We start from the raw sequence: 27234 nt of genomic DNA on the forward strand, positions 1-27234 counted from the left end.
AAATAAAATAGCAGGAACAGTTTGAAATGGAACATTTTTTTTTGTGTCACCCTTCATTTCCATTTCTTTTGACTGTGGATTATTGTTAACAAACAACAATAGTCCTTATAAATAAATAAATTATAAATAAATTAACAGCTGTCTAGACATCTCAGTAGGCAGCAGACAACTATTGTTTAGATAACGCATTAAAATACAGAGACATTGTCAAGTAAAAGACATAACACCAAGTTTATGCATTGTATTTTCTTTAGTACTTACATATAGGAGGGAAATACAACAGTTGTTTTTTAGGGAGGATACAGGATGTTGTAACAGTGCTCTGTACATTAAGGGTGTGACAGCACATGGCTGACAGTACCGTGCTTCAGCAGGTCATAGAGTACAGCTCAAATCTACACCACAACACAGCATGTGGTCAAGGCAAAGGCCTAGTAGCAGCTCCTCTTGAAAAAGAAAAATGAAAGCGCAGATATTGCAACTGCTGTTTCATATACATACATACATCAGTTGAAAGTAGAAAACAATATGAAACCAACCAAAAATGTCCTGATGGTGATGTTACACTTAGGAAAATCAGTTTAGAAAACGGAAAAGTGTATGAGCTGCTACCAGAGACTTGCTAGTAGTCGTATCGAGTCTCATGTACCCCATCAGAAAACCTTAATAATACATTGGAAATTATGTTCATTTTGATCGTCAAGGTACAGTTGAAAAGTTTACATTCAGTTCCGAGCCTCCATATCGGTAAAGTGTAGGTCAAACTAAACCTTTGACCAACACTCCAGCTGTCAATCAAAACCTAATACCTTGACATTTTACATCATCAATTAACATTTCATCACACGTCAAGACTGAGGGTTTATATTTTTTTGAGAAAGAGTGAAGGGGACAAACAAATCATAGGAGAAAGGTGAAGAGGTGTCAGTATTAAGTTCTCTGTGACTCTTATCTGGAGTGCAAAGGGCCCCTGATTAAATTAGGGGTGATTTTCTTTTAAATAAAAATAATATAATAAAATCTATAAAAAAAGAAAGCAACTATAGGTGTTCCCTCCTGGTTACAGGAAAATGACTAATAAGACTATTAAAAACAAAGTCAAGGGTAAATCCTGCATGTTACAAATAAGCACAGTGGGAAATAAGCATTCAATAGAGTGTGTGAATTTAGACATCCTGAAGAAACTGGGGGGACTGTAACCCTGAAACTAACCTGTGATAGGTCAGCAGCAATACAGATACAATTTCTTTGTGCCCCACCACAAAAAAGCTTCCAGACCCGTTACCAGCTTAACCCTTTCTAAACTAGTTAATGTTTACATTTTTGGGCTTGATCTACTGTGCTACCGCATTTTGTGGCGTTTTCTTTAAGAAATCTAGCAAGCTTCAAAGTTAAAAACAAAACAGAAAACTTAAATCTCAAAGCTAGTTTGAGATATTTCTTGGTATAATAATGAAAGTAACCATGGTGCTATAATGATATCTGGGGCAGATTTACTTAACCACAATAACCAACCCCTCCAGTGTGTTTGCATAGCATTTTATCCTTACCAGAGATCTTAACTCTATTACCACCTGGATGGGAATTCACGGTGAGATCAGTAAAGAGACAGAAAAAGAGAAAAGAGAGCCTCACTGAAATTCAAGTATCCGGCTGCCGAATCCCTATATGGCATCTGCCTCCCCTATTTCTCAGGCTAACCGAGTAATCGAGAGTTAAGCGTCAGCAGTCGTTATGTACTGAACATGGTATGTACACAGGAGGGAGAGTCTGGCACATGCATGTAATGCATGGTAACATGATATGTCCTCTATTATCATTTATGTATGATTAGATAATTCTCACAATACAAACATATACAAAGTAAAAAACAAAAACAAAATTGTGCCTCCAAGTCTCCATTCATGCAGAGGAATGTTGGAGAAGATATCTAACTCCACAATGTACAAGCTCCCGCCTTCCCCATGCCGACACGTTTAATACAGACATCTGTAGAGTTGCCCCCTGCTTTGGCCCTTACTAATGTGAACAAATGCGGTGTCAGCACAGAGAGAGGTTGTGACTATTGAGATCCATTTAATAAGGCATTTGACTTAACCAAGACAGTGAGAGAAGCAAAGGTGGCATCCAGATTGAGAATGAGTATGAAATACCAAAGACAGACGAAGAACTAATTCAACAACCAAGGCATGTGTTGAAACGAGATAACGCTGAAAAGAGGGGCAGGGGGATAAAATCATTTGACTTTTCCAACACTGACAGAAAAGAATCCTTGGCACGTTCTCACGTGACAGTTTCTGTGGCTAAGTGTCAGGTTTATCAACAATGGCATGAAAATGATCCATCTCAAACACAAATCTGGGACAAAAGTAGAATCTGCACTTCAAAGGCCTCTTTGTTGGAGAAGAATCTGTTGAATTAAAAAAAAGAGAAGAAGAAGAAGAAGAATGGACACAGTGCCAAGACTCCAGGCATTCCTCTGAGAAAGATCCTATCCACAGCAGGGTGATCCACACATGATTGAGTACTTCAGGATTCCACTTTGATATTAGTGTTTACATCTAAAAAACTCTAGGTTTCCCTTAAAGATTGTACACTCACCCTTCTACTGAGCAGCAATCACACACACCGCTAAAGCCATTTTTGCTAGAATCCCTTAGACTCGTCTTTGGCTTCCCTGGCAGCGTCATGAATATTTTTTTAGTTTGTACAAGTTTCAATGTATAAGGGAAACAGCACTGTGCAGAAAACCCCAACAAAACTGGACACTAGGCCTTGGTTGTTTTTTCGTGAAAGGTACCTCCTCTAGAGTGAAAATTAAGAGAGAAAAATAGAAAGGAACGTCTTTAGAAAGCATATCGCCCGATCAGGCTATTTCCTTTATCCTGCGCATGTAGTCGTGCAGTTCCTCTGGGTCCTGAAAGCCCATGTCTTGACATACCCACTGAATGTCCTCTTCGTTGGCAATGGGGATGGAGTTGTAGGGTAAATCCTCTGTGGGAAGGGTAAAGGTGGTGAACTTGACACGTTTGCGCTTGGAGGTCGGCGAGCTGGCCTCTTCTCCGTGGTCTTTGGTGGAACCACCGGAGCTGCCATCTCCTCGGCCATGGACTTGGCTTTGTACGCTGGTCTGGGAGCTGCCACTGCTGTGGTGGTCCCCGTGACAACAAGTCTGTACCCCCTCCAAGGTGTTGCTGGGGCTCTCCACCGTCTGAGGCGAGAGGTCGCTCTGGGTGCGCAGGGGTTCCCCGTTACCCAAAAAGACCCAGTGGTGGGAATGGTCCATGTTGGCTTGGCCTTCAGGAGGGATGCGCTTATGGCGATACTTCAACACGAACACAATGCAGTTTATAAGAAAGACTAGTATGGCGAGACAAAACACGCCGAGAAGAGCGTACATGCCGATCTCTAGGTCAGTCATGCTACGGGGATTGTGCACGAACTCGTCATCCTCCTCATCCTCTTCAGTTGGTTCCTCCGGATTGCTTATTGTAGGGAAGTTGGTGTAATCAATGGGCACGCTTGCGGGTTGCTCATTAGATGGCTCATACCCTGCGCCACCTACGTTGGGATCGATAGCGGGCTTTCCCGTGTTGGCAGCTATTCTAGTGTCTATGTCAGTCTCTGTATCCACTTCCTCCTCAGAGTCTTCATCTGGTCCAAAGCGGACTTTGACGAACACAGGAGATGAAGCAATGACGCTCTTGCGTTTAGTCTTCTGGCAGGTTTCGCAGATGGTCATTTCCACGTGCACTAGCTCTCCTGTGCCCTCACCCTCTGCAACGATGACTGGCCACCGCTGCTGGGGTTGTTGAGCCACCGAAACCACCTTATCGTCTGCTGTGGAGGCATTGAGGTTGTAGTCTTTAGGATCGTACATACTCAGGGGGGCGGCGGTATTGTCGCTGTAGTAAACCCAGATGGACAAACTGGCCTCCTACAAACACAAAACGAAAGAAATTGTGAGCATGAATTCAACCTGTAAACAACAGTTAACCTTCGAATCTGTCTTTGAATTCTTACTTTGATGTCTGTGATAGACTCTAAAGAAGGTCATGTTGCATTGGTATTGCATATAGAACACATCATTCTGTACATGCACACTCAAGTTCATAGTCAACTCCTGATGAGATTTAAGGTAAGTTTAAACTTTACACTCTCTTTAGAACTGCATGAATAGGACTCACTGGTGTGAATGAATTTTGCATAGCCCCTGAATTCGTAGCTGGGCGCCGTTGATGGACACACATAACCTACAACACGTGTTGTAGATTAATATTTTTTTTTGTTTTGTTTTTTGTGCAAACAAAGCACTCAAATCACTTCATAAAACTGAGGTTAAACCACTGGAATCACATGGATTACTTTTATGATGTCTTTACTACCTTCCTGGGGCTTGAAAGTGGTAGTTGTGTAGCTGTCAATGAAGGGACAGAAAGCTCTAAGATTTCATTAAAAAGATCTTATATTTGTGTTCCGAACGTCTTCGAAAGTCTTACGGGTTTAGAATGACATGAGGGTGAGTAATTAATGACAGAATTTTCATTTTTGGGTGAACTAACCCTTTAAGGCAATGGCACAGCTAACATTAACACAGCACAAAAATCATTGTAACTTTCAACAACGTTCTCTTGATACAAAGAGATTATTCATATTAGCAGTGTTTCGACCTTCATCTCTTGATTTTCAAAACTTCTTTTAAATGTTAATTATCTTGAGTTTACTGGTCCATACAAGACAACTGTCTTGAGAAAACGAAATGCAGCTAACATCAGAGGTGCTTGCATGCTTTGACCGTCAGAAACACAAGCTGAGGGGAAGCGGCACTGGCGCGACGCTTGTGTTCTTGTCACCTCATAACAAGCTAGAGCTTGACAGTTGTTTTCCTGCTCTTGCTCTCTGCTAAAGGAACAGCACAACACCTTACACCTGTTGGCAGACAGACAAAATGAAACCACTCTGCCAGAGTGCTTTTAGTCAGAAATGAAGTGTTGCTTTGCTTTTATATTCAGGAAGAGAAGTATTTATCTGCCTCCAGTCAGCAACGGCCTGTTGTGAGGCTGTAAAAAAACTTCTGTCGCATCACTAACTTCAAGGTTGTTCTGACATTCAGGCTCAGGCTCCGTCAACACTGCTTGTCAAGATGAAGAGAGTCTTTGATATGCATGATCTGAATAATACATTGAAGATGACATGTTGTCCTCGTGGACCTTTTGAGATCACTCTAGCCACTAAATAAAATGACATCAATCACACATGGCCCTTGATTATTCTACAAGCTTCAATCTTTGGGACATGACACTGTAACTTTTACATAAAAATGTCATTAAATTTCTAACTGCTAAAAGTTTTTGGGCTCTCTCTTGAAGGTAATTTTGAATTCACTGTTCGTAACGAACTATAAAAGTTAAGAGTTCTTGCATCCAAGACACTTGGAACTTTAAAACGGAATAATCGCTTACACCAGCATACAGCAAAAATCAATTATTTAAGGCTGCCAGTAAGACAAAAGAAAGGGGCATCTAAAGTTAAAAGAAAGAACAAGGAAATCAGTAACACTTTACACAAAAAGCTTCAGATTGCTTACATTGGTCCCACTTTATATTGGGTGTCTTTAACTACTACGTACTAACATTTAAATTAATCATTTGATACAATGCACTTATTGTGTGCATACATGTTCTTACATTGTGCATATATTTAGAAAAATACCTGTATGTAATTACACCTGTAATTCATTTCTGTAATTACATTTATAATTACACTGTTGACACTTTCCTTACACTGTAACCCACCCTTAAACCTACCCATACCACCAAACCTGTCCTTAACTTTACCCATATCAATAGCAGCAAAAATGTTTTGCAATACATTATGAACACAATAAGTACATTGTACTTATTTTTTGATGTAAGCACATAGTAGTTCACCCAAAAATGAAAATTCATTAATTTCTCACCCTCATGTTGTTCCACACCCGTAAGACCGTTCATCTTTGGAACACAATTTAAGATATTTTTGATGAAATCCGATGGCTCAGCGAGGCCTGCATTGCCAGCAAGATAATTAACACTTTCAGATGTCTAGAAAGCTACTAAAGACATATTTAAAACAGTTCATGTGACTACAGTGGTTCAACCTTAATGTTATGAAGCGAAGAGAATACTTTTGTGTGCCAAAAAAACAAAATAATGACTAAAAACTGCCAAAGTCACGCCCCCAGTGGTGAAATTTCGAAACACTTATGATGTAACGAAGCCTCGTTTACTGAAATCACATGACTTTGGCAGTTTGATACACGCTCCGAACCACTGATTGGAAACAAAAAATTCATAAAGCCTTGAAGCTTCATGAAGAAGTGTTTTGAAATAGCCCATCACTAGATATTGTTGAATAAAGTCGTTATTTTGATTTTTTGGCACACAAAAACTATTCTTATCACTTCATAACATTAAGGTTGAACCACTGTAGTCACATGAACTGTTTTAAATATCTTTAGTAGCTTTCTGGGCACTGAAAGTGTTAATTATCTTGCTGGCAATGGAGGCCTCACTAAGCCATCAGATTTCATCAAAAATATCTTAATTTGTGTTCCGAAGATGAACGAATGTCTTACGGGTGTGGAACGACATGAGGGCGAGTAATTAAAGACACAATTTTCATTTTTGGGTGAACTAACCCTTTAAGGCCACCTAATATAAAGTGGGACCCTTACATTATTTAATGCAATCATGAACTAAAAATTAACTGTACTTTAACAACATTTATTTAGGTTAATGTTAGTTTTTTACAGACAATAATACATCATGACATTTCAAGTTTGTATAAATTAACATTAGTTAACGTATTGTCAACAAACATGAATTAACAGCGATCCATGACCAAAAAAAAAAAAAAAAAAAAAAAAAAAAAAATATATATATATATATATATATATATATATATTTACAGAATTTTAAAATCTAGGTTAATATTATTTTATAAATTCACTTTTGTTCACTGTTAATTCATGTTTGTTCAATAAATTAATGATAATTTATACTAAACTTAATCTATACTCAAACTTGTCATGTTAAAAATATAGGTAATACTTTATTTTAGGGTCTTTTAACTAGTTGCTTATTAGCATGCATATTAATAGAATATTAGCTATTTCTTAGTACTTATTAAGTACATATTAATGTCTTATTCTGCATGACCTTATTCTACATGCTTAATCCTACTCCATACCTAAACTTAACAACTACCTTACTAACTATTAATAAGCAGTAAATTAGGAGTTTATTTAGGGAAAAGTCGTAGTTAATAGTTTATATGTGTTCCCTATACTAAAGTGTTACCAAAATGTATATATAGAAATTATAATTAACTTTTAATAATTATTAAATTATATAAATACATTTTAACAAAGATTAATATATGCTGTATAGAAATGTTGTCCAATGTTCATGATACCAAATGCATTAACTAATACCAACAAATTGAACCTTATTGTAAAGTGTTACCAGGAAATCAAACACAACTGAAAAACAAACAAACAAACAAACAAAAAAAAAACGCCTGCACTGTAAAAAATTATTTTCATGATTTGTTATCACAACATTTTTTCTTTTGTCAAATCAACTTAATTAATGTGGTTCAGATAACATAATATTTTGAGTTTCTGTTGATTTAAACCAATCGCATTCATTGTATTAACTCAAATTTTTAATTTCAATGTACTCAAAATTTTAACACCACACAGTGTGAATACAGAAATGGTTGCAAAGCTGCTGTTATTTTGTGACTGCAGAGGTGAAGTAAGTAAGTGCACTAAAGGATTGAAATGATGGACTGGTAGTGGAGGAGGAGGAGGGTCATCAGTGATGTTTATTGCACAGTCTCCACAAGCACTTAGGCTGATACATTACGCTAATTAAAACCAAAGGTGGTGAAGCAGAGAGGGAAGATCTGCTGGATTTTAATGCGTGAACTGAAAGCAGCCACCCTCGTCTGATGTTGGATGTTGGTCACAGGCTAAGTACAGAGCAGGAAAAAAAGGCCGCAAGCTCTCGCGGCAGGGCTCCGTGACCTGCCCAAGACATTGTATAAATTAGCACAGCAGCATACGAGGTCCTCGCATGAAAATACGAGCGAATGTGTTCCAATTAATGCTTTGAGAAAGATTATACAGCAAATACACGGAGCTCCCCTGATGACACTCGACAACGGCAGAGAACAGAGGTGGCGGTGGCTTCTTATTAAGCAAAGATGCTTGCTCATTTGGTGTGCTGATATTAAAGGAGATTTGAATATGTCTGAATGCCAAACAAGCCTTTATTAAAGTAGTGAGGGCCGGCTGGAAGACTGTGCTGAGGCTAATTTGCCAATGGTGTATAACCTTCATGGAGACTCGATTCATCAATATGAAGCTAAGATCAGCCAGTGTTAACTCTTGAGGAGCCGAACAATACTGAGAAACAAGGAGGATTTTCACATAAATGTCACTTGCATAATTAGTTGCGGGGGGCAAAGGTTAGAGCTTTTCCATGGACTCAGCTGCAGAGGGCTATGATGACAAATGATACCGTCATATTTAGACAATTACATGAAGACACATGTTTGTATTTTGTATATAAATTAATTCAGATTCTTCAATGTGTTTCTTGACCCAAAACAAGTTTGATCATTTTAGTTAGGGTTTCATTGTGAACTTTTGTACATTGTATCTTCATTCAGGGTCTAAGAATGTAAATTGTAAGACCTATTATATTATACACACATTCACATTGATTATACCATGAATATTCAGCTAAAATATGAAAGTTCAGATGGTCCGTAGCTGGTTTAGTCTACTCATTATATGGTCTATGCTGGTTTATGCGTTGACTAGCTAGACTACCAGCAAAATAGGGTCAGAATTAGTTAGTAGACCATCTTGGACAAGTTTATTAGAGCTGGTAGATATTCTTTTAACAATGTTATTTTAGTATGATTGATATACTATTATTATATGTTTTTGTTTTTGTGTTTATATTTTGTTTTCACTTTAATTTAGGCTTATTAATTTCACTTTTGGTGTGAAAGGGCCTTAACATTTGCCAAAAATAGAACTGTTTTTGTTGTTATTAAAAAACAAACAAGCAACCCCAGCCCAGGTGAGAAAAAGTACACATTACTTTTCATAAAAAGTAACTAAGTAACGCAAATAATTACTTTTTTAGAGAGTAATGCAATATTGTAATGCATTACTTTTAAAAGTAACTTTCCCTAACACTGATTATCATCAATGAAACCTAAGATCAATTGGTTTCAAAAATAATTACAAAACCTGAAAGATAACACATTGACAAAAAGATTGAATCAATATTTGGTGATAATATAGCATAATGAGTGATTTACAAACGGCTGGTCATTTTTCACAGGGAACACCAAAGGTGTTACAGGGTTTTTAACACAGCGTAAGGGTTAAATAAAATAAGATTAATGTTAATGTATATTTTATTCAATTTCATTTAAAGGGTTAGTTCACCCAAAAATGAAAATTCTGTCATTTATTACTCGCCCTCATGTCGTTCCACACCTGTAAGAACTTCGTTCATCTTCGGAATACAAGTTAAGATATTTTTTACTAAATCTGATGGCTCATTGAGGCCCCCATTGCCAGCAAGACAATTAACACTTTCAGATGCCCAGAAAGCTACTAAAGACATATTTAAAACATTTCATGTGACTACAGTGGTTCAACCTTAATGTTATGAAAAAAACTTTATTCAACAATATCTAGTGAAGGGCGATTTCAAAACATCGCTTCATGAATCTTTTGTTTCGAATTGTTTTGGAGTATGTATCAAACTGCCAAAGTCACATGATTTCAGTAAACGAGGCTTCGTTACGTCATAAGTGTTTCGAAATTGTAATGGTTCACCACTGGGGGCGTGACTTTGGCAGTTTGATACACGCTCCGAACCACTGATTTAAAACAAAAGATTCGTAAAGCTTCGAAGCTTCATGAAGCGGTGTTTTGAAATTGCCAATCACTAGATATTGTCGAATAAAGTTGATATTTAGTTTTTTTGGCGCACAAAAACTATTCTCGTCGCTTCATAACATTAAGGTTGAACCACTGTAGTCACTTTAGTACCTTTCTGGGCACTGAAAGTGTTAATTATCTTGCTGTCAATGGAGGCCTCACTGAGCCATCAGATTTCATCAAAAATATCTTAATTTGTGTTCTGAAGATGAACGAAGGTCTTACGGGTGTGGAAGCACATGAGGGTGAGTAATTAATGACAGAATTTTCATTTTTGGGTGAACTAACCCTCTAACGTTTATGTTATTTCAAGTAAAAAATGTTTGAGTTGTTGTTGTTGTTTTTTAGTTAATGTTAACTTGTCTTGGACCAGCAACAAATCAAATATACTGTACATTCTAAAAACCTGTATTTTGTTAAAAATGTAACTAAATACTGTCAAAAAAGCCAATGTCATTTATTCTAGAAGGTGAGAAAAACAATGAAGGAATCAACTATACCTGCTTAAGAGTGGAGAGTGTCTGCAGGCCAGTTGCCTTGGCAACCATGGTATGGCTGTTGCCAGGGCTTGGTTGAAGATTAAGTGCCAGTCCCGAGATGGCATGAACACGAAGCTCCACTATGGACACTTTCTCGTCTACCACAGAGAACTGTGTTTCGCCCAGTACCGCCTCCACTGCCAGTGGTGATTCAACCTGAAATCACCAAAACAAGATGCGCTTTTACACTAAGAAAGACAATGGAGGTGTAAAGACAGTCTAAATGGATGAAAGTATGGGGAGGAGTGAAATTACAATGCCTGTCAAACAGAAACATTTAGTGATTAATCCCACATATTCAAGATACAGCCCACTGAGTAAAGGAAGCATGGGAAAAATGCATCTTTTCTCCAGAGGACGGCCAGCACTCGGCCTCCACATAAATCCTCCATCGGACACTTCAAACCAATTATGTCACCGTTTCTTCACCTCCTACCAGCGTTAAAGGTCACCAGGGACTTACCAAGTGAAAAGTCAAGTGGGGCGGCACGACTAGGAGGGTCAGAGAATCTCATTTTTTTTTCTGCGTGTCTTTGCTGAACCATGAGACCCTGGAAATCCCCAGAGCCACACAGTGTCAAGTTAGATAAAATGAGCCTCAATATAGGGATAGTTTTTCTCTTTACATAATTCAGAACGATTAACTTGAACTCGCATTTTGCAAGACAAAAACAAGGCAGCCTACGTGGAGCACTTTTGCCTCAAGAAAGACACAAAAAGAGGGAGAATTACATAGAGATTGGATGAATTTTAAAACAAACTGAATCGTTGCCAGTAGCCTACACTTTAGTCTCTCCATGACAAACAGAAGTTTAAAGAATTATGACTAGTAAAGAACACTAAACGATGTTGACAGAAATTGAAGTTGTTTTTGCTTTCCTTTTATACCATCTGCAAATGTCAAAATGATATTTGCAAACTAAGCTCATTATCTTATCTTTTCAATTACAGCTATAGCGAAACAAAGAACAATAATTTTACCTTCATATAATTGTCTTAATCACAGCTGAGTCAGAGCTGGTTACACTTAACCAGACAGGAGGGAGCAAAGCGAATTTTGCTCTTGATAATTTAGCCCAATAAAGTCCATAATGACTGTTAATGGTGTTCAAAAATCTCCAACCTCTACAGCAAACATTTTCATCCAACCTGCTATTACTTCCCTCTTCAAAATTACCCATCTCCAGCTAAAAGCCCTCAACGCTGATGTAGGTTTATGAACTAGCCATGCTGCTGATTATACTTCGTCTGTGAAGTGGCGATGCTCAACCATCTTTTGGCATTGAAAAACCATCTAGCCATTTTTAGCCTCATCTCTCGCTGAAGAACACAACGCTGTCTTGGCATGCGGTGGGCACCAGGGACCCGAACCGAGGCTTTTCCTGAACCAGCCTAGACTTGCAACCCATATGTCCCAGATGCACACTGTTTGTGTCCCAATGCACTAATGTTTTGGAGCAGGCTGTTACAGTTCATTGACCATCCAGTCCTATACAATCCTCTCTCCCTTTCTCTGGTTGGAAAAGGGATGTAGACCTTGGGGGGGAAGGCAGTTGAATGTATAATTGAACTGAACTGTTTTGTTTCTGCATTTTTTATTTCCAAAGTTCAAGGCAAGCTTCAAAGATACAGCTCATTTGAAGGAGAGAAAAGGAATGACAGATAGAAAAAGGGGAACTAAAAACAAATTCTTGCCAGAATGGCTAGTTTGTTTGGTATCCAGGCTGTAGCAATTAGTTTTATTATACTTGCTGATATACCTGCTTTTGATGTTTGCATTAAAACCAGAGCTTTGCATGCTTGAATAGAGTGTGTTCAAAGACTAAAAAGGGACTGCCTATTCCCCGAAAACCTAATTACTGTACTTGGTAGACCTGGCAAGCCAATTAAGTCATGAGAAATACATAAAATCAGGCTCGGAGAGTTAGTATTGTACACTTAATGCTTCTGTAGATGGATTCACAGGACCATAACAGCTCAGTCGGTGCTAAGAATGGGTCAACAATACCTTCTGCTGTTCATAATATTCTCAAAACAATGTGTCATGAGAGACATTCAAAGCTTAACAGCGGTGCGTCTTTGTGTTCAGGCCATGGTGACGGGTGGAGGATGAGCGCTGTGGCAGAGAAAGATCAAAGACCCACCAAATAAGCTAAACAACCCTGGTGTGGTCGAGTAATAAACAACATTATTCGTACCTTTCCCTTTGTTTCTTTTTCTTTCTTTTTTGGAAGGGTGAAATGATGCTCTGTGCTCAGACTCGTTTATTTTCAGCTCGCATTCAGCAAAAACATTCGAAATCTGCATGGGCCATTAATTATTAATGACCTTTGCAGTTTTCCCTAGTTTAATTAGCAAACTTTTTCTTTTATGCTCAAATTTGTTTATGGGCAAAAAACACACTTTTTGAAGCCAAACAACAGACAACACTGTGGAGAGGTGTGATGAAGCTGTCATGAACAATCAAAACTCTCTCTGTTTGGACACAATGAACTGATTGTGTGCTGATTCAATGGAGAGAAAACTTCACTTTCAAGAATGATTCCCCCAATTTAACACTATTGAAGTTTTATAATGCATAGATAATTCTCTTCCCAAACATCCCAGTTTCTGAATAGCCTACTGGGACTAAATATGCATATGAATAGCTTTCTAAAGGGGCATTAAAAGATAAAGACAACAGCAGAGCTAAACTAAATGTGAGAATTTTAAATACTAATTTTTGATCTTTATTGATTTTATCTACAGACCTTTTGTGCTGGAGAAACAAGCGCGCAGCAATCTTTAGAATTTTTTCTTTAAACTTCCATTTTTGCGGTAGCTCTGTATATTTCTATGGCAGCGCTTTTGAAGAGTAATTAGCTAGTGAAGTGGATTTACTTATTGTAGAGTTAGAGTTATTGTTTGAAGCGGATGTCATAACAAATGTCAGTAGACCGGGAAGATTTTAAAATGAGTGGTTCATTCATAAATCCGTAAGATCTTTCCTTCATGCTGTGGAAATACAAACTGGAAGACAAAACACAATGAGTGCAGCACTGAAAAGGGGCGGGGCTACATAAGGGGCCCGTTTCAATAAGGAGGTTCAAACAACTCCGAGTTAAAACATGAACTCTGAGTTGACTTGCCCTGAAATGGGAAACTCTGAGTTTTCTGTTTCAGAACAGCTAAACAAAACAAAACAAAATAAAATAAAATAAAATAAAATAAAATAAAATAAAATAAAATAAAATAAAATAAAATAAAATAAAATAAAATAAAATAAAACAAAACAAAACAAAAGCAAAACAAAAATCAAAGGCCACCCTGCCAATGTCAAAAACATAACATCAGGGAAAAGGTGAAAGCAAAGTTTATACTTTGGACTATGAGCAATTGTTGTAACAAAAGAAAGGAGAAAGGGTGAGATGAGAGCAAGTCTTCAATCCCATTAACAATATGACCATTCCAACAAAACAAAACAAAACAAAACAAAATCAAAGCAAAGTAAAGATAAAATAAAATCAGCCACCCTGCTAGTGTCTAAAACATAACATCAGGGAAAAAGTGAAAGTAAAGTTTGTACTTGGATATATGAGACAGTAAAAGGGATTAAAAAATTGTCCCTTAGACACTTTGCATCATGTCTTGACAGATATAAAAACTATGAGTAAGGACCAGTGTCCAATAATGTTGGATGAAGAGCATGTAAAATAGCAAAATGAAATTGCTGCATTGTAATATGGTATTGAGAGCTCCATTTACCTCTCCCCCCATTATTCCATCAATCCTAAATTTATAAGGTCCATTCTTATTTGTATTCTACCTTCAGAGTGGATGATCCAAGCTCGTTGGCCACTAGCACCGTCCTGTCCACCAGCTCAGCCACCCTGGCGTCCACCACCTTCAGAGAGTCTTGCACCAGCTCAGTCACATCCACTTGCCAGTCAGGACCCAGCATAGTGATCATCTGGTTTGTGCCTTCAGTAGAAGTTGTATGGAACTGGGTCAAAACCTTAACCTGGGCCCTCTGATACTGAAGCGTACATCCTCGGCTCACTTTACGGTCATCTTCATCATCGTCATCGCTGTCTCTGGCCGTTCTGAGGAGATAAGAGTAAGAGTAAGAGTAGAAGTAAGAGGTCATTGTGAGTTAGATAAGAAATTCACACCAGAATTTATGTTCCATTCATGTGCATTCAAGTGTGACTTTTTGTCTCTGACTGTTTATTAAGTTTGCATTCAAGTTTAGTGAACTTTGATCTGCAATTTATATAGTGAAATGGAGCTAGACTAACAGATGATCTGAACATTACAAATTGACCTTTTGGGAAAAACAAACACATTGGAAACTCTTATTTTGGTCCTTTCACATAATCCTCATCTAAATTTTTTGGCATGCTTGTGCCTAGGGCTGCACGATTTTTCGCGATTAAATCGCACGCGATTTGGCAAAGGCTGCGATTATTTTATGTGCAGCTTGTCAGAGCTGTACGACTCTGTGATCAGTAGTAAATGCTTCTCCATCTGAAAGCCAGCCGCTCTTGTGCAGAAACTCTAAATATGCCCTGCCACAGAAGAAGATAACACGCATTATCGCAGTAGCTGAATAAACAGAAGATTAAAACGCTTTAAATGATTAAACATGACTACTAAACACACGACTGCCTTATTCTGTGTAAGAAACCACAACATCTAACAGAAGGATGCTCAACTGTCGTTATGAAGTGAGTTTGGAATAAAAACGTTATTAAATGTTGTCTTTTGTTGGACAAGATGTTAATAAATGCTTCTCATGTCTGGAAAGATGTTGGATGCGTGTTGCTTTTTCTAATGTACATTATAAGTGATTCAAACTCGCAGTGCTTTCAGCATTTGGAGCCATTCTTCATTGACAAGCTGCGCATAAAAAAAATAATCGCAGCATTTGCAATTTCATAATCACACTAAGAATTGCGTTTAAATGATAATTGCATTTAAGTTCAATGTTATTTTTCGTATCGTGCGATAAATCGTGCAGCCCTACTTGTGCCATTACCTAATATATTTGCATTTCTTAAAGGGATAGTTCCAAAAATGAAAATGTCACCCTCATGTCGTTCCTAAGCTGTAAGAATTTCGTTCATCTTCGGAAAACAAATTAAGATATTTTTGATGAAATTTGATGAAATTTTCTGTCCCTCCATTGACAGCTAAGCAACTGACACTTTGATGCTTCAAAAAGTTCGTAAAGAGATCTACGAACTAATCCATATAAATTGAGCGGTTTAGTCCAAATTTTCTGAAGAGACACAATCACTTTATATGATGAACAGATTGAATTTAGGCTTTTATTTACATATAAATGTTCATCAACTCACATATCAGTTGTGGTAAACAGAAGCTCAAGCATGTTTGATTGATGTGTACGAGAACCAGTGAGGTTCATTCTCGTGTGTTACGCAGCACATTTGAGCTTCCGTAATAGGTTTGTTCTCATGCATCTAGCAGATTCCGTTGGGCTTCTGTTTATATTCGCTGATCAATGTTTATATGTGGATAAAAGCCTAAATTAAATCTGTTCATCATATAAAGCAATCAAAATCTGTACTAAACTGCTCAATTCATATGGATTATTTTTATGATCTCTTTATGAACTTTTTGAAGCATCAAAGTGGTTGTTGCGTAGCTGTTAATGGAGGGACAGAAAGCTCTCAGATTTCATCAAAAAGATCTTCATTTGTGTTCTGAAGTTGAACAAAAGTCTTACGGGTTTGGAAGGACATGAGGGTGAGTAGTTAATGACAGAATTTTTGGGTGAACTATCCCTTTAAGTGCTTTGGGTGTTAAAATAGCTAATAGAAAATGTGTGCATATAAACAACAATTTTTTGTGAATTCCCTCCAAAATGAACTGCATGCCAGTATCAAAAAGTGCATCATCTGGAAACCGGTTTCAAAGAGTTTTCGCATCAGTGGCTCTTGCGTGCCTCACACATACCATCACATTCAATCTATCTAATCTGCTCCCTCAGCAGCGTGTCACCATGTGAAGTAAGCGAGAGGAAGCAGGGCAAGGGCTGGGTGGATCCTGAGAGCTGAATGCCACTTTACCAATTCTACACACATAACTAATTAATCAGATTACTGGAGATGTAGAGACAGTTGTCTGCCTGTGACTGACAAAGCATGCCCATCGATAAGCCTAAATTGAACTCAATGTAAAGCATTGTGTTATCATGTAAGGAGACACACTGGTACTTTTCAGAAACAAAGAGAGATTGACAGGCACGCAGAAGCAGAAGACTCATAATAGTGGAAAGCAGTTGTTGATCAGCACTTTGCTCTCTTCTGAGTTAAACACACGCTCCTGTTTCCATGGAGGTGAAAAACAAGAGGCTATTGCATCAGTTGAAGAACTCGGCAGACAGAAGCTCTCTATGTTCTTGAGGAAAGTTGTTCTCCTCATACAGGTTAATGTGAGTTTCAGACCAGAAGAACACACTTCAAGAGAGGAGCCTTGTTTGAACTCATTAGGCTGTTAAGAGAACTGGAGATTTCATGCACGGGGACTTGCTCATCCAATAAAAATGAGTGTCAAGTTTTGCAGACACATCATTGTTTCACCAGTTTAGTGAGCTACATCAATCAATCGGTGTGGAAGGCCAATGTGAGAAACCTGCCCACTGACACGTCTTAACATTGGGCAATGTAGTGGAATGAAATGGACAGGGCAGTGGAGGGAGGAACTTAAAGAAGGGAAGAGGGAAAGAAAATAAGGCATTGTTCAAACAGGCAGTGGATTCTTTGGTGCATCCAAATCCGGTTAATTGTTTAATAAAAATAAAAATCTATAAAATAAGTTTCAGGTTAGATCAGATTTAAAAAATAATAATGAGAATAAATATAGCTGCGAGCAGCAGTTATCAGGGTTCAAGCGCTTTAAGGCCTTTAGTTTAAGCACATGCATAAAAAGGTATTTTGTTTCATTTAGCAAGCCTCTACCCATCTCAATCATAGATATAAAACGCCATTTACAGCCAACACAGGCAGTTTACCATAGGAAATATGGTTTTAAAGCTAACAATTATAGCACCACCTATTGTCCCATCTCTATAAAAGTTTACATGCTTCTTTAGAATCATATACTGCATGTGCTCACCTATTTTTGTGAAGTTTTGAGTTGTCGTTTACAATTTATAGACTTTTGAGTATATTTTGCCATGCCCATTTTCTAAATGACCCTGTTATAGCTACACAAAGAGTAAAGTTCAGCATTTTTTTGCTAATTATTTATCCAGAGAGGCCAGAAAATTATACCGCACTGGTTTGGTTCCGATCGAGCAAAAAACTAGGACTAGTTTGCAAAAGTAGTTTTTTTTTTTTTTTTACATAATCGTGAATATTTAATGAACGATTTGATTGACAGCAGTGGTTCTTGAGGCAAAGTTGTTCAGCATGAGGAGATCTATCAAATGTTATGAATGTTGTGTGGATGTGTGAAACAACACGTGATTACAGAGGCGTAAAACTTGTTAGTGCCACCTAGTGGCCGATTTCTTTCAAAATTCTCACAGACCCCTAGGACCATGTATAGCTAACTTCATTGGATTATGGCGGCCATGTTTTTTGAGATACGTTAATGTCCTCATAGATAGACAATCATGACAACTTGCACACAGACACTGCATGCCAATTTTCAAGTCAATCAGACTAATGGTGAAGTAGTTATAGCTGTTTTAAAGGTTTTTTGCTATTATAGCACCACGAAGTGGCCATTTCACCACGTCCTTTTTCATGTGACCACAGAATGAACTGTTACATAGTTGTGCTGAGTTTGGTGAAAATATTTCATTCTATTCAGGAGTTATAGCCATTTAGTAAAAGTATAGTAAAAGTAATATAGTAAAAGTGGCTCCACTCACTTTGAACTTTTTGGTGGCCTTTGAGGACCGTGAATCAAAATTTCAACTTTTTTTTTTTTTTTTTTGATTCACTTGAGCCTACGCCTAACGGTTCAGGAGTTATGAACCATTTCGTACTTTTGACCACTGTAGCGCCCCCGTCAGGCCGATTGGGCACTATGCACTTGAACCCCTAATAAATGTAATTTGGGATGTAACATGTATATAATGTTATGGGATGTAACATGTATACATGTTATATACATGTATATAACATGTATACACAAAACACAGTAGTGTTACCGCTGTGCCTGAATTGACTAATTTATGCTTGCATGTGAAATTCACTATGGATTAAATGGTGAATTAATAAACGAATGCGTGGATTTTTGAATATGCATGAATGTGTAAGCAGTACAGAAATGCCTTTGATGCTTGTGTTGCCTCATGCAGTTTCTCATCTTTTTATCCTTTTATTAAAAAATAAATACTTTAATTCAAAATTGATCAATTTAATATTCATTATATATATATATTTTTATGCAGCAATACATAACTGAAGTTGGAATTGAATTTTATTAGGGTCTCTCAAAAACAACTGATTCTGTAGGTGAAAAAAAAACAAAAAAAAACTAGACTATATTCTGCTATTAGCGTCATCCACACAAATTCATAAGCTTGCAGAGATTATACATTATTTTCTTTAAAAAAATATTTTAAAATTAGTCTATTTAAAAAAGAACAGAAAATCATGAGATTAATCAGGATTAGCTGGTGCCTTGGTTGGGTCTTATGCACCGCAGCTCCGCACTGTGACAAGATGTCAAGATGAATATGAGCAGAGACAAAATGTTCAGTTTTGTCATCTTCTCTTTCCTTCCATGGTGACAGCTACTCTCCTATGTCTTTTGGGGCCATGCTGACTTTTAAGTCATTACTATAGTAACCAGATAAATTCAATAGATATGATTTCTTCACTTGCAAAATGACAGTGCAGACACTGGGATAGAGATTGCATCTGAAAAACAAATCAGATTTCAAGCTGATCACACAGAGATTGTATGTGTGAACAAAGCCTTAGAGATCTTAGGTCCTGGGAGGAAGCAAAATCAAAAGCACTCAAATTGAGGTCAAATGCAAATGTAATGACATGCTTGTATTGTGTGTGAATTGTCTGTATGAAACAGGGAAAAATACTGCAAATATAACCGTGCTGAGAGACTTTGCTTACAACGGTTTGATAATAGTGAACCATAATACACTATCTAGATTTAATTTAGCGATCTAAATGCATGCTAGCAGCTATATATGATATTTTTAAATGCTCCAATGTTGATTAAGCTACCAAAGCTAAATCTCTATAGCTGAATTTCTAATGGATGACTTATTTCTATCGTTGTATGGTACATACATCATACAGCCAGCCCTACATGAAGACTAGATGTAGATTGATGATTTGCACCCAAATTGGATTAGCATAACCGAATCAGATCATATTTCCATTTTAATGGCCCATTTGAATGAATTTAATTAGAGATTTGCATCAAAAAAGAAAGACCTCTGTAACGGAGCAATAATGATACTAGTGAGTTACCAGAATATTTTCCATCATGATTAATTCTGGAGAGGTTCCTCATGAAAAATGCCTGTGCTGATATTCTGTACGCCAACACCGCTGCTTCAATTTGTCAAAATCACAGTAAATGGGCTGTATGAAGAATGACATTCGGGTCTCATGCGACATCAGCTCTATAGTCACATTGTAACTAAAACAGCCCTTAGTGACCTAGCTTTAAAGCTTTTAACAAGTCCACTAATTAAACTATAACACCATTTTATCGCTCTCACAACGCCTACAAGTATTAAGTATTAATAAACAAGCACAAAATAAAAGAAAACATGCATTAAAAGTGCTACTGGGGAAATTAATATACATAAACAGCATTCAGAGTGAAAGTATATTTGAACAGATCGCTGGTGTGTCTTACCTGCGATCGGGTAAGATTGGCACCCTCCAGCCCTTGATGAAGCTCAGTCTGTTGTCTGAGAGCTCCACTTTAAGGGGCAGTTTGGGCACCCAGACCGTGAGCTCAAGAGGGGCACTCAGGTGCTCATGGCTGAAAATCACCCGAGCGTTCATGGAGCCACGCGTTTCTTTTCCATTCACAAACACATAGTCACAGTTCATGGACACCTGTTGAGGAGAGCAAAGAGAGATTTGATTGCTTTTGCTGCATTCTCTGGAGAGGCTGCACAAAACAAAAGCTTTTCATGGGCAACTGCAAATGGATGTCGGTTTGAAATAGGGCTGTGAATTTATACACTTATTTGAATAAATAAAAAATAATTACATATCAATATTTGCTAACAAATCCCCCAAAATGATGCAGACTCAACAGCAGACTACTACCTGATAGTGTACACAGCAACTCATTACCGAAATGTGGGCTCAGATGGGAAATGAAAGGGCTTGGGTATTTTTTTTCAGCATCTCACGCCATGAGCAACATGCTTTTAAGAAGCTGTGTCAAGTAAAAGCAGTCCAACAGACCACTGCATTGTGCTACATTCAGCTGTTTTTAAACCATGAATGCATCCTATGTGAACAGCTCCCCACTTACTCTGTAAGTATGGTTTGCCATGCCAAGTAGCCTGTGGTATTGTACGGGCAAGGTGTTAAATGCATGATTTTTTAACCACATGCATCACATTATATCACATTAACACATTAAATTAATTGACAGGCGTAGTTTCAAATAATTTTTGGTAACACTTTAGTATAAGGAACATGTATTCACTATTAACTACGACTTTTCCCTCGATAAACTCCTAATTTATTGCTTATTAATAGTTAGTAAGGTAGTTGTTAAGTTTAGGTATTGGGTAGGATTAAGAATGTAGAATAAGGTCAAACAGAATAAGGCATTAATATGTGCTTTATAAGTACTAATAAACAGCCAATATTCTAGTAATATGCATGCTAATAAGTAACTAGTTAAAAGACCCTAAAATAAAGTGTTACCAATTTTTTTTTTTTTTAATCAATTAGAAAGGGTTACTGAGATACATTCTGAGTCACTCTTAAAAGCATTAAGTAAAACATGAAAATAATGCATTCAAAAGTATTTTTAAATTGTAAAAGAGATCTTTTTACTCAAAACATGTTTCCTGAAATAACACCCCATAGGAACTGGGTCTGACAGCTTTTTTCCTGAGGCATTGTTTTTTTTTTTTTTTTTTTCCCCAGAAGCAGCAGTTGTTATTCACTGCATTTTGCCTTTTTTTCTGAGCACAAACAGACACACTAATGAACACACCACACACAGACACATCTTTAAATCTCCAAGTTGTGAACATTTTGTTAACACACCCAAAGGGGTACCAAAGAAAACTAAAAGAATAGTTTTCGCCCCCTGTTATTCCTTCCAGTCTGCCAACACATTTCATATGTACACTCAGCAGTCTTTAATAATAAATTATTTACTGTAATAGATAGCTGAAGCTTTGCTTTGGGGTACCATCTATGATTTATCTAGGGGTCTAAGGCAGCTGACACTGTAATCAGAGAACGTAATCTTCCTCGAATGGAGGATGGGAGCTGCAGTCTATCCAAGACTAGAGATTCATCATAGTGGGGGATATCTGTGAAATAAAATATGTAGGCCTGCTAGACAGCTCCCTCTCTTATCCATACCATCAATATGGGGAATTGATCAGAGGAGATGGCTCTCTGCCCAGTGGCCTTTAGGAGAATCTGCGGGAAAACTCTGCTTGCCCACTTCATTTCTTTTTTAAAGGGACTGTTATTCAGTGGGAAAAACTATGAATAATACTGCTGAAAAATCTGACATATGGCGAAAGAGCAGAGAGGATAACAGCAGTGAGGGGGAGGTACAGAGAGCGCTTTTCATGTTCAAATGAAACATTTCCTTACCTACACTCAATTCTTATAAATAAAATGCTGTTAAAATCTATTTTGAGAGTTGTCTTGACTGAACTATAAGTAAATAATTTTTAAAGGGATAGTTCACCCAAAATAAAAAAAAATCTCCCCCTTAATTTGTTCCAAACCTGTATGAATTGTTGAACACAAAAGAAGATATTTTGAAAAATATCGGTAACCAAACAGTTGACTTCCATAGTATGGAAAACAACAACAACAACAACTTGAGGCTGAGTAAATGATGAAAAAAAATCTCATTTTTGGGTGAACTATCCCCTTTAAAGTGGTCCTTGATTATGATTTTCTTTTTTTAACTTTAGTTAGTGTGTAATGTTGCTGTTTGAGCATAAACAACATCAAACTAGCTTTTTAAGGACTACAACAAATGGCTGGTAGACTACAACGAGCTTCCTCCCGGGTTAGTGACATCACAAACCCCAAAATTTACATAAACCCTGCCCCCGAGAACACGCAACAAAGAGGGTGAGGCCATGTTGGGCTGCTTTAGAGAAGAGGAAGACAAACGAGGGTCAATTCAACGCTGGATTTGCAAAAACTATTAACATGACGGCACATGCTAGTCAATGAGTTGAATCCACTCCACAGCAACTACATAAATTTACCCACCATTCATAAATGTCCAGTTTCATTCTAAAAGTTGTAACTTCTTCCTGAGTCTCTCCATCAGTGTCCGACTCCGGTTTGAACAATGTAAGGCTGAACACCATTACGGACAATCGTCATTTTGACTGCGTGAGATTCTCCAGCTTTGTTGTTGTTAAGCAACCGAAGCATGAGCTATTAAAGCTCCACCCTCTTCTGAAAAGGAGGCCGGGAGTAGCAGCTCATTTGCATTTAAAGGGACACACACAAAAATGTTTCGTGTTTTTGCTCACACTCAAATAGGGGCAAATTTGACAAGCTATAATAAATTATCTGTGGGGTATTTTTAGCTGAAACTTCATAGACACATTCTGAGGACACCAGAGACTTATATTACATCTTGTACATCTTGTAAAAAGGGCATTATAGGTCCCCTTTAAGTCAAAAACACTATGTGGTGGTATCAGAATATAGCTCTCTTTGCATCCCAATCAGCCACACACCAATAACGAAAGTTCAGGGCTGTACCATGTGTTAATTTGACCAATGGTAGACAGTGGGAGTGTTCAGGAAACCTGTTTTAAACAGTCATTATTTTTGCAATGCCATTTATCACTGCTAGAGGGAATTACACACATTAAACCTTCAATTTAATCTGCTCATAACAAAATTATTGTATGGCTTCACATATTTTGAATAGCAAGTCATATATACCATTTTTATGAGGCTTTTTCCATTTTTGTAATTTTAAATTATGAATATAAATAACTCATCATTTTTGTTGTATAGAACTGAGCAGCTTGGATATTCCTCAAAATATTTTCTTGTAAGAGAGAATGAACATGAATGACACAAGGGTGAGAAACTGATGAAGGAATTTTCATTTTTGGTTGAACTATTGTTTAATAGTAATATTAATACGAATTAACCCAATAAAAATAGTCACTATTGTTACTATCAATAGTGTGGGTGGGTGGCACACAACAAAAGCAGCAGTAGTTTGCAGTGTTGCTCATGTCCTGTCTGGTTCCCAGTACACTCTACAGTCTCATAAATGTGTTCCTGCTGTGCCACTTCTGTTGATGTGAGCTCAGTCTTGACCCACTTGCTCCTGGGGCTTCTAATAAACTTGGATGGATAATTTTAAGTCAAAAGCAGTTAAGGACTGTGGGCGTCACTAGCCAGCAGGGGCCAGCTGAAAGTACTTTTTATGTGCCAGCCAGCAGTCAGAGTTCCACGGAGTCACTAATCTGCCCTGGCACCTTGCGTGGTTCCAGAGGAGTGGCAGGGGCGAGGTCAGGATAGTGCTGCCCATTGAGAGGCCTCCAGCTCTACACACCCGCCAGCTGTGTTTAATCCAACAAACACCCCCTGTAACCCTCCACCATCCAGGCTGCCGTCACACAGTTAAGCAGATGCACTTTTATCTGTGTTGATGGTATCATGCGAAGGCCGACTATACATGGTTAAAGATGAACATACTGCCTACAGCTTGAAGCAGAAACTGATGATTTGATTTAATATGACAGCTACAGAAACAGAATGGTTTCACGCTTAAAATATTGTTATAAAATAGAGAGGTCCAGTCCTGAATGCCAATTGGTCAATTCAGCATTCCACGCTAAATTTAAGGAATAACATTCAAGGCCAAGCTACAGTCAAACCAAAAATTATTCAGACACCTTGAACATTTCATTCAATAATACAGATTTTTCACTATAGTTTAAAAAAATGGTAATGGTAATGAAACTGTGTCAGAAAAAAATTAATCTTAATTATGTCAAATAACACTTGGGGTCAAAGTGTCTGAATAATTTTTGGTTCCAAATTTTTATCAATTTTACTGGTAGTAAAGATTTTTTTGGGTATAATATGTCACAGTTTACTTTATTTTGCTATCCTCACTTACATAAATGAACTATAGTGTCCTGCACCAACTAGTAAAAATATATATAAAAAAAAAAAAGTCTGAATAATTTTTGGTTTGACTGTATATTGTGAATATAGTCACTGCGAAAGTGCGTTGTACTAAAAATTAAATTAGGTAGATTAGAATAGATTGGTATTGACCGATATTGGATTTTTAATATTGCATGCTTATTTCTCCTATTTTTACATTTATATTTATTTGCTGTCAACACTCACCTAATGTTAATCTTAAAAAAATAGTAATAAATTAACAACACTGTTAAATGTAATCTTTAGCAAATCTCGAAATGTTGTGATATCTAAATTCACTTAGGTAGCAATTCAATTGCTGTTTTAGTTTTTAATGTTATATTAGACAAAATAGTATTTTATATAAAGAAAAAAAAAAAACAGTATTTATATAAATATTTTAATAAAGCCAAATTGTCGGTTATCATATGTAAAATTGAATATATTTTTTTTATCTGTATCAGACAAACTTTTAAAACGTTATTATATAAAGTAAATACATTAATTTCCATCTTTTCACAATGTATATTACATATGAAATAGTAAACATGACTTGCATCAAAGTGGTCGTTATTTTGCGTATTTCGTAGCACAACTGGAATTCTGTATTGACCAATCAGCACGCAGGACCTAAACTATCCATTTCATAATATTTATGCTTAACAATTAACCTGGGATAGGAGAGAGTATTTAAAAAACATCATCTTTAAAGGCTGAAGATAATAACAGGACATTTGCTATTATTATACATTATATATATTATTCAGTCATTGCACCGGAATCAAGGTATCTGACTCATCTATACATGATGATTCATGTCTAAATGTGTTTGCTGTGTTGGAAATGTGTGCAGTGCGGATTCCGGCTAAGCAGCGGAATGGAATGGAATGGAATGGAATGGGAATGTGTGTTCTCAGATGGCCTGTGTGACTATCTGAGCCTTGAAGAGACTGTTCACAGCTTCCTGCTCCCGAACACAAAGCCCCACAGGGTCTCATCATTCAACACTCACATATACTAAACAAAGCAATAGATGTTCATTACACACACAAACAAAGACACCAACAAATAACTATACCATCCAAATGTGTGCGAAAATTTCAAAAGATACACCTCGCTGGTCTTATGGGAGTGTTTTATTAACAGCCTGTATGCAGAACCTGCGGCAAACATGATTTTAAAAGTCATTTCCATGCATGCAGCATATAATGCCATTCTCACAGCTATGCATGTAACCATCTGTTCTGGTGTCCCTATCCAGAAGTAAAAGCTTCGGCTCTAGGCGAATAAGCCCTGTTACAATAGATACTCGTGACTACCTTTTGAATAAGATAAGCAAAAAAGATGTTACTGGGCGCTGTAACCTTTGCCTTCTGTATGACGCTTTTTTGCCACTGCACAGAGCATTTTATTGAACTGTCAGGACTCATGTTGTCTCAGCTTGAAGGGCTCATCTTGAATTAGCCTCCAAAGTTCAATAGCCTGGGCGGCCAAGCAAACCCACTCAATAACACCAGAGCTAATGCTCTGCCCAGGCACTGCGGCACACAAGGCTATTCTGAATCTTAAAACAGATAAACAACGAATGCCCTCACGGCCCGTCTCGGATGACTTATGGATCTCAATCTTGGCGGACAGATGACACTCTGAGGCATATTATTATTTCTCTACATTTTGGATACTGTTTATAGTCAAATTGGATTTCTACATTCAGATTTTGTCGTGCTATGGAACAGATGGTGAAGATTGTTGAAATTACGGTTTCCTTCAGCAAAGGACACTGCAAAATATTTTCAGCCTGTATTTACAGCCCTCAGGTGGAACCAACTGCCCCCTTGTGCAAATATAGAGAAATAAATTCATTCATTGACTCAAATACACAATCTTAGGGGATTACTTGAGACAGAATTTAGTCCAAGACCCAGATATGAGCATTTAAAGCAGTAGTTCTCAACCTTTTTGACCTAAAGGCCTCTTACTAACAGAATTGTCAAAGCACCCAGTTGTAATCTAACACTTAATGTAATCTTTAGTATGTTTTCTCTTTTTATTAAAAATGCACCAATACTAAATTTTACCACCGTTACCAACAGCCGATTATTCAGAATGATATCTGACAATACCGATACCAATAAAAAAAATAAAAAAAAATCTCTCTCAAATAATGCTGCAAACTATATAGGGAACTCTCTCATTTGGTACACTGTATTATTAGAGGTTACAATTAACAACAGAGGTATTATATTCAACTGATATTTATTTTCAGATATAATAATTACACTCATATAAAAACTGAAATGTTTGTATACAACTCAGTTGCAGATAAAGTAGTTTTCAT

The 27234-nt window shown here is 37.3% G+C and overlaps 1 protein-coding gene across 2 annotated transcripts in view; it reads right to left on the bottom strand.

Moving 5' to 3' along the window:
- Window positions 1-226: 226 nt before the first annotated feature.
- Window positions 227-27234, bottom strand: part of tmem132e (transmembrane protein 132E) — a 366256-nt gene continuing 339248 nt past the window's right edge. For both annotated transcript variants that reach the window (XM_051894027.1, XM_051894026.1), the window contains exons 6-9: window positions 20401-20606; window positions 14357-14633; window positions 10513-10707; window positions 227-3937 (exon numbers count right to left, since the gene is read on the bottom strand). In XM_051894027.1, the coding sequence (XP_051749987.1) occupies window positions 2867-3937; window positions 10513-10707; window positions 14357-14633; window positions 20401-20606 (1749 nt within the window). In that variant the 3' untranslated portion in view covers window positions 227-2866. The remainder of the gene's footprint in view (window positions 3938-10512; window positions 10708-14356; window positions 14634-20400; window positions 20607-27234) is intronic.

Source organism: Ctenopharyngodon idella, chromosome 5 (assembly GCF_019924925.1).
Source record: "Ctenopharyngodon idella isolate HZGC_01 chromosome 5, HZGC01, whole genome shotgun sequence".
Taxonomy (NCBI): Eukaryota; Metazoa; Chordata; class Actinopteri; order Cypriniformes; family Xenocyprididae; genus Ctenopharyngodon; species Ctenopharyngodon idella.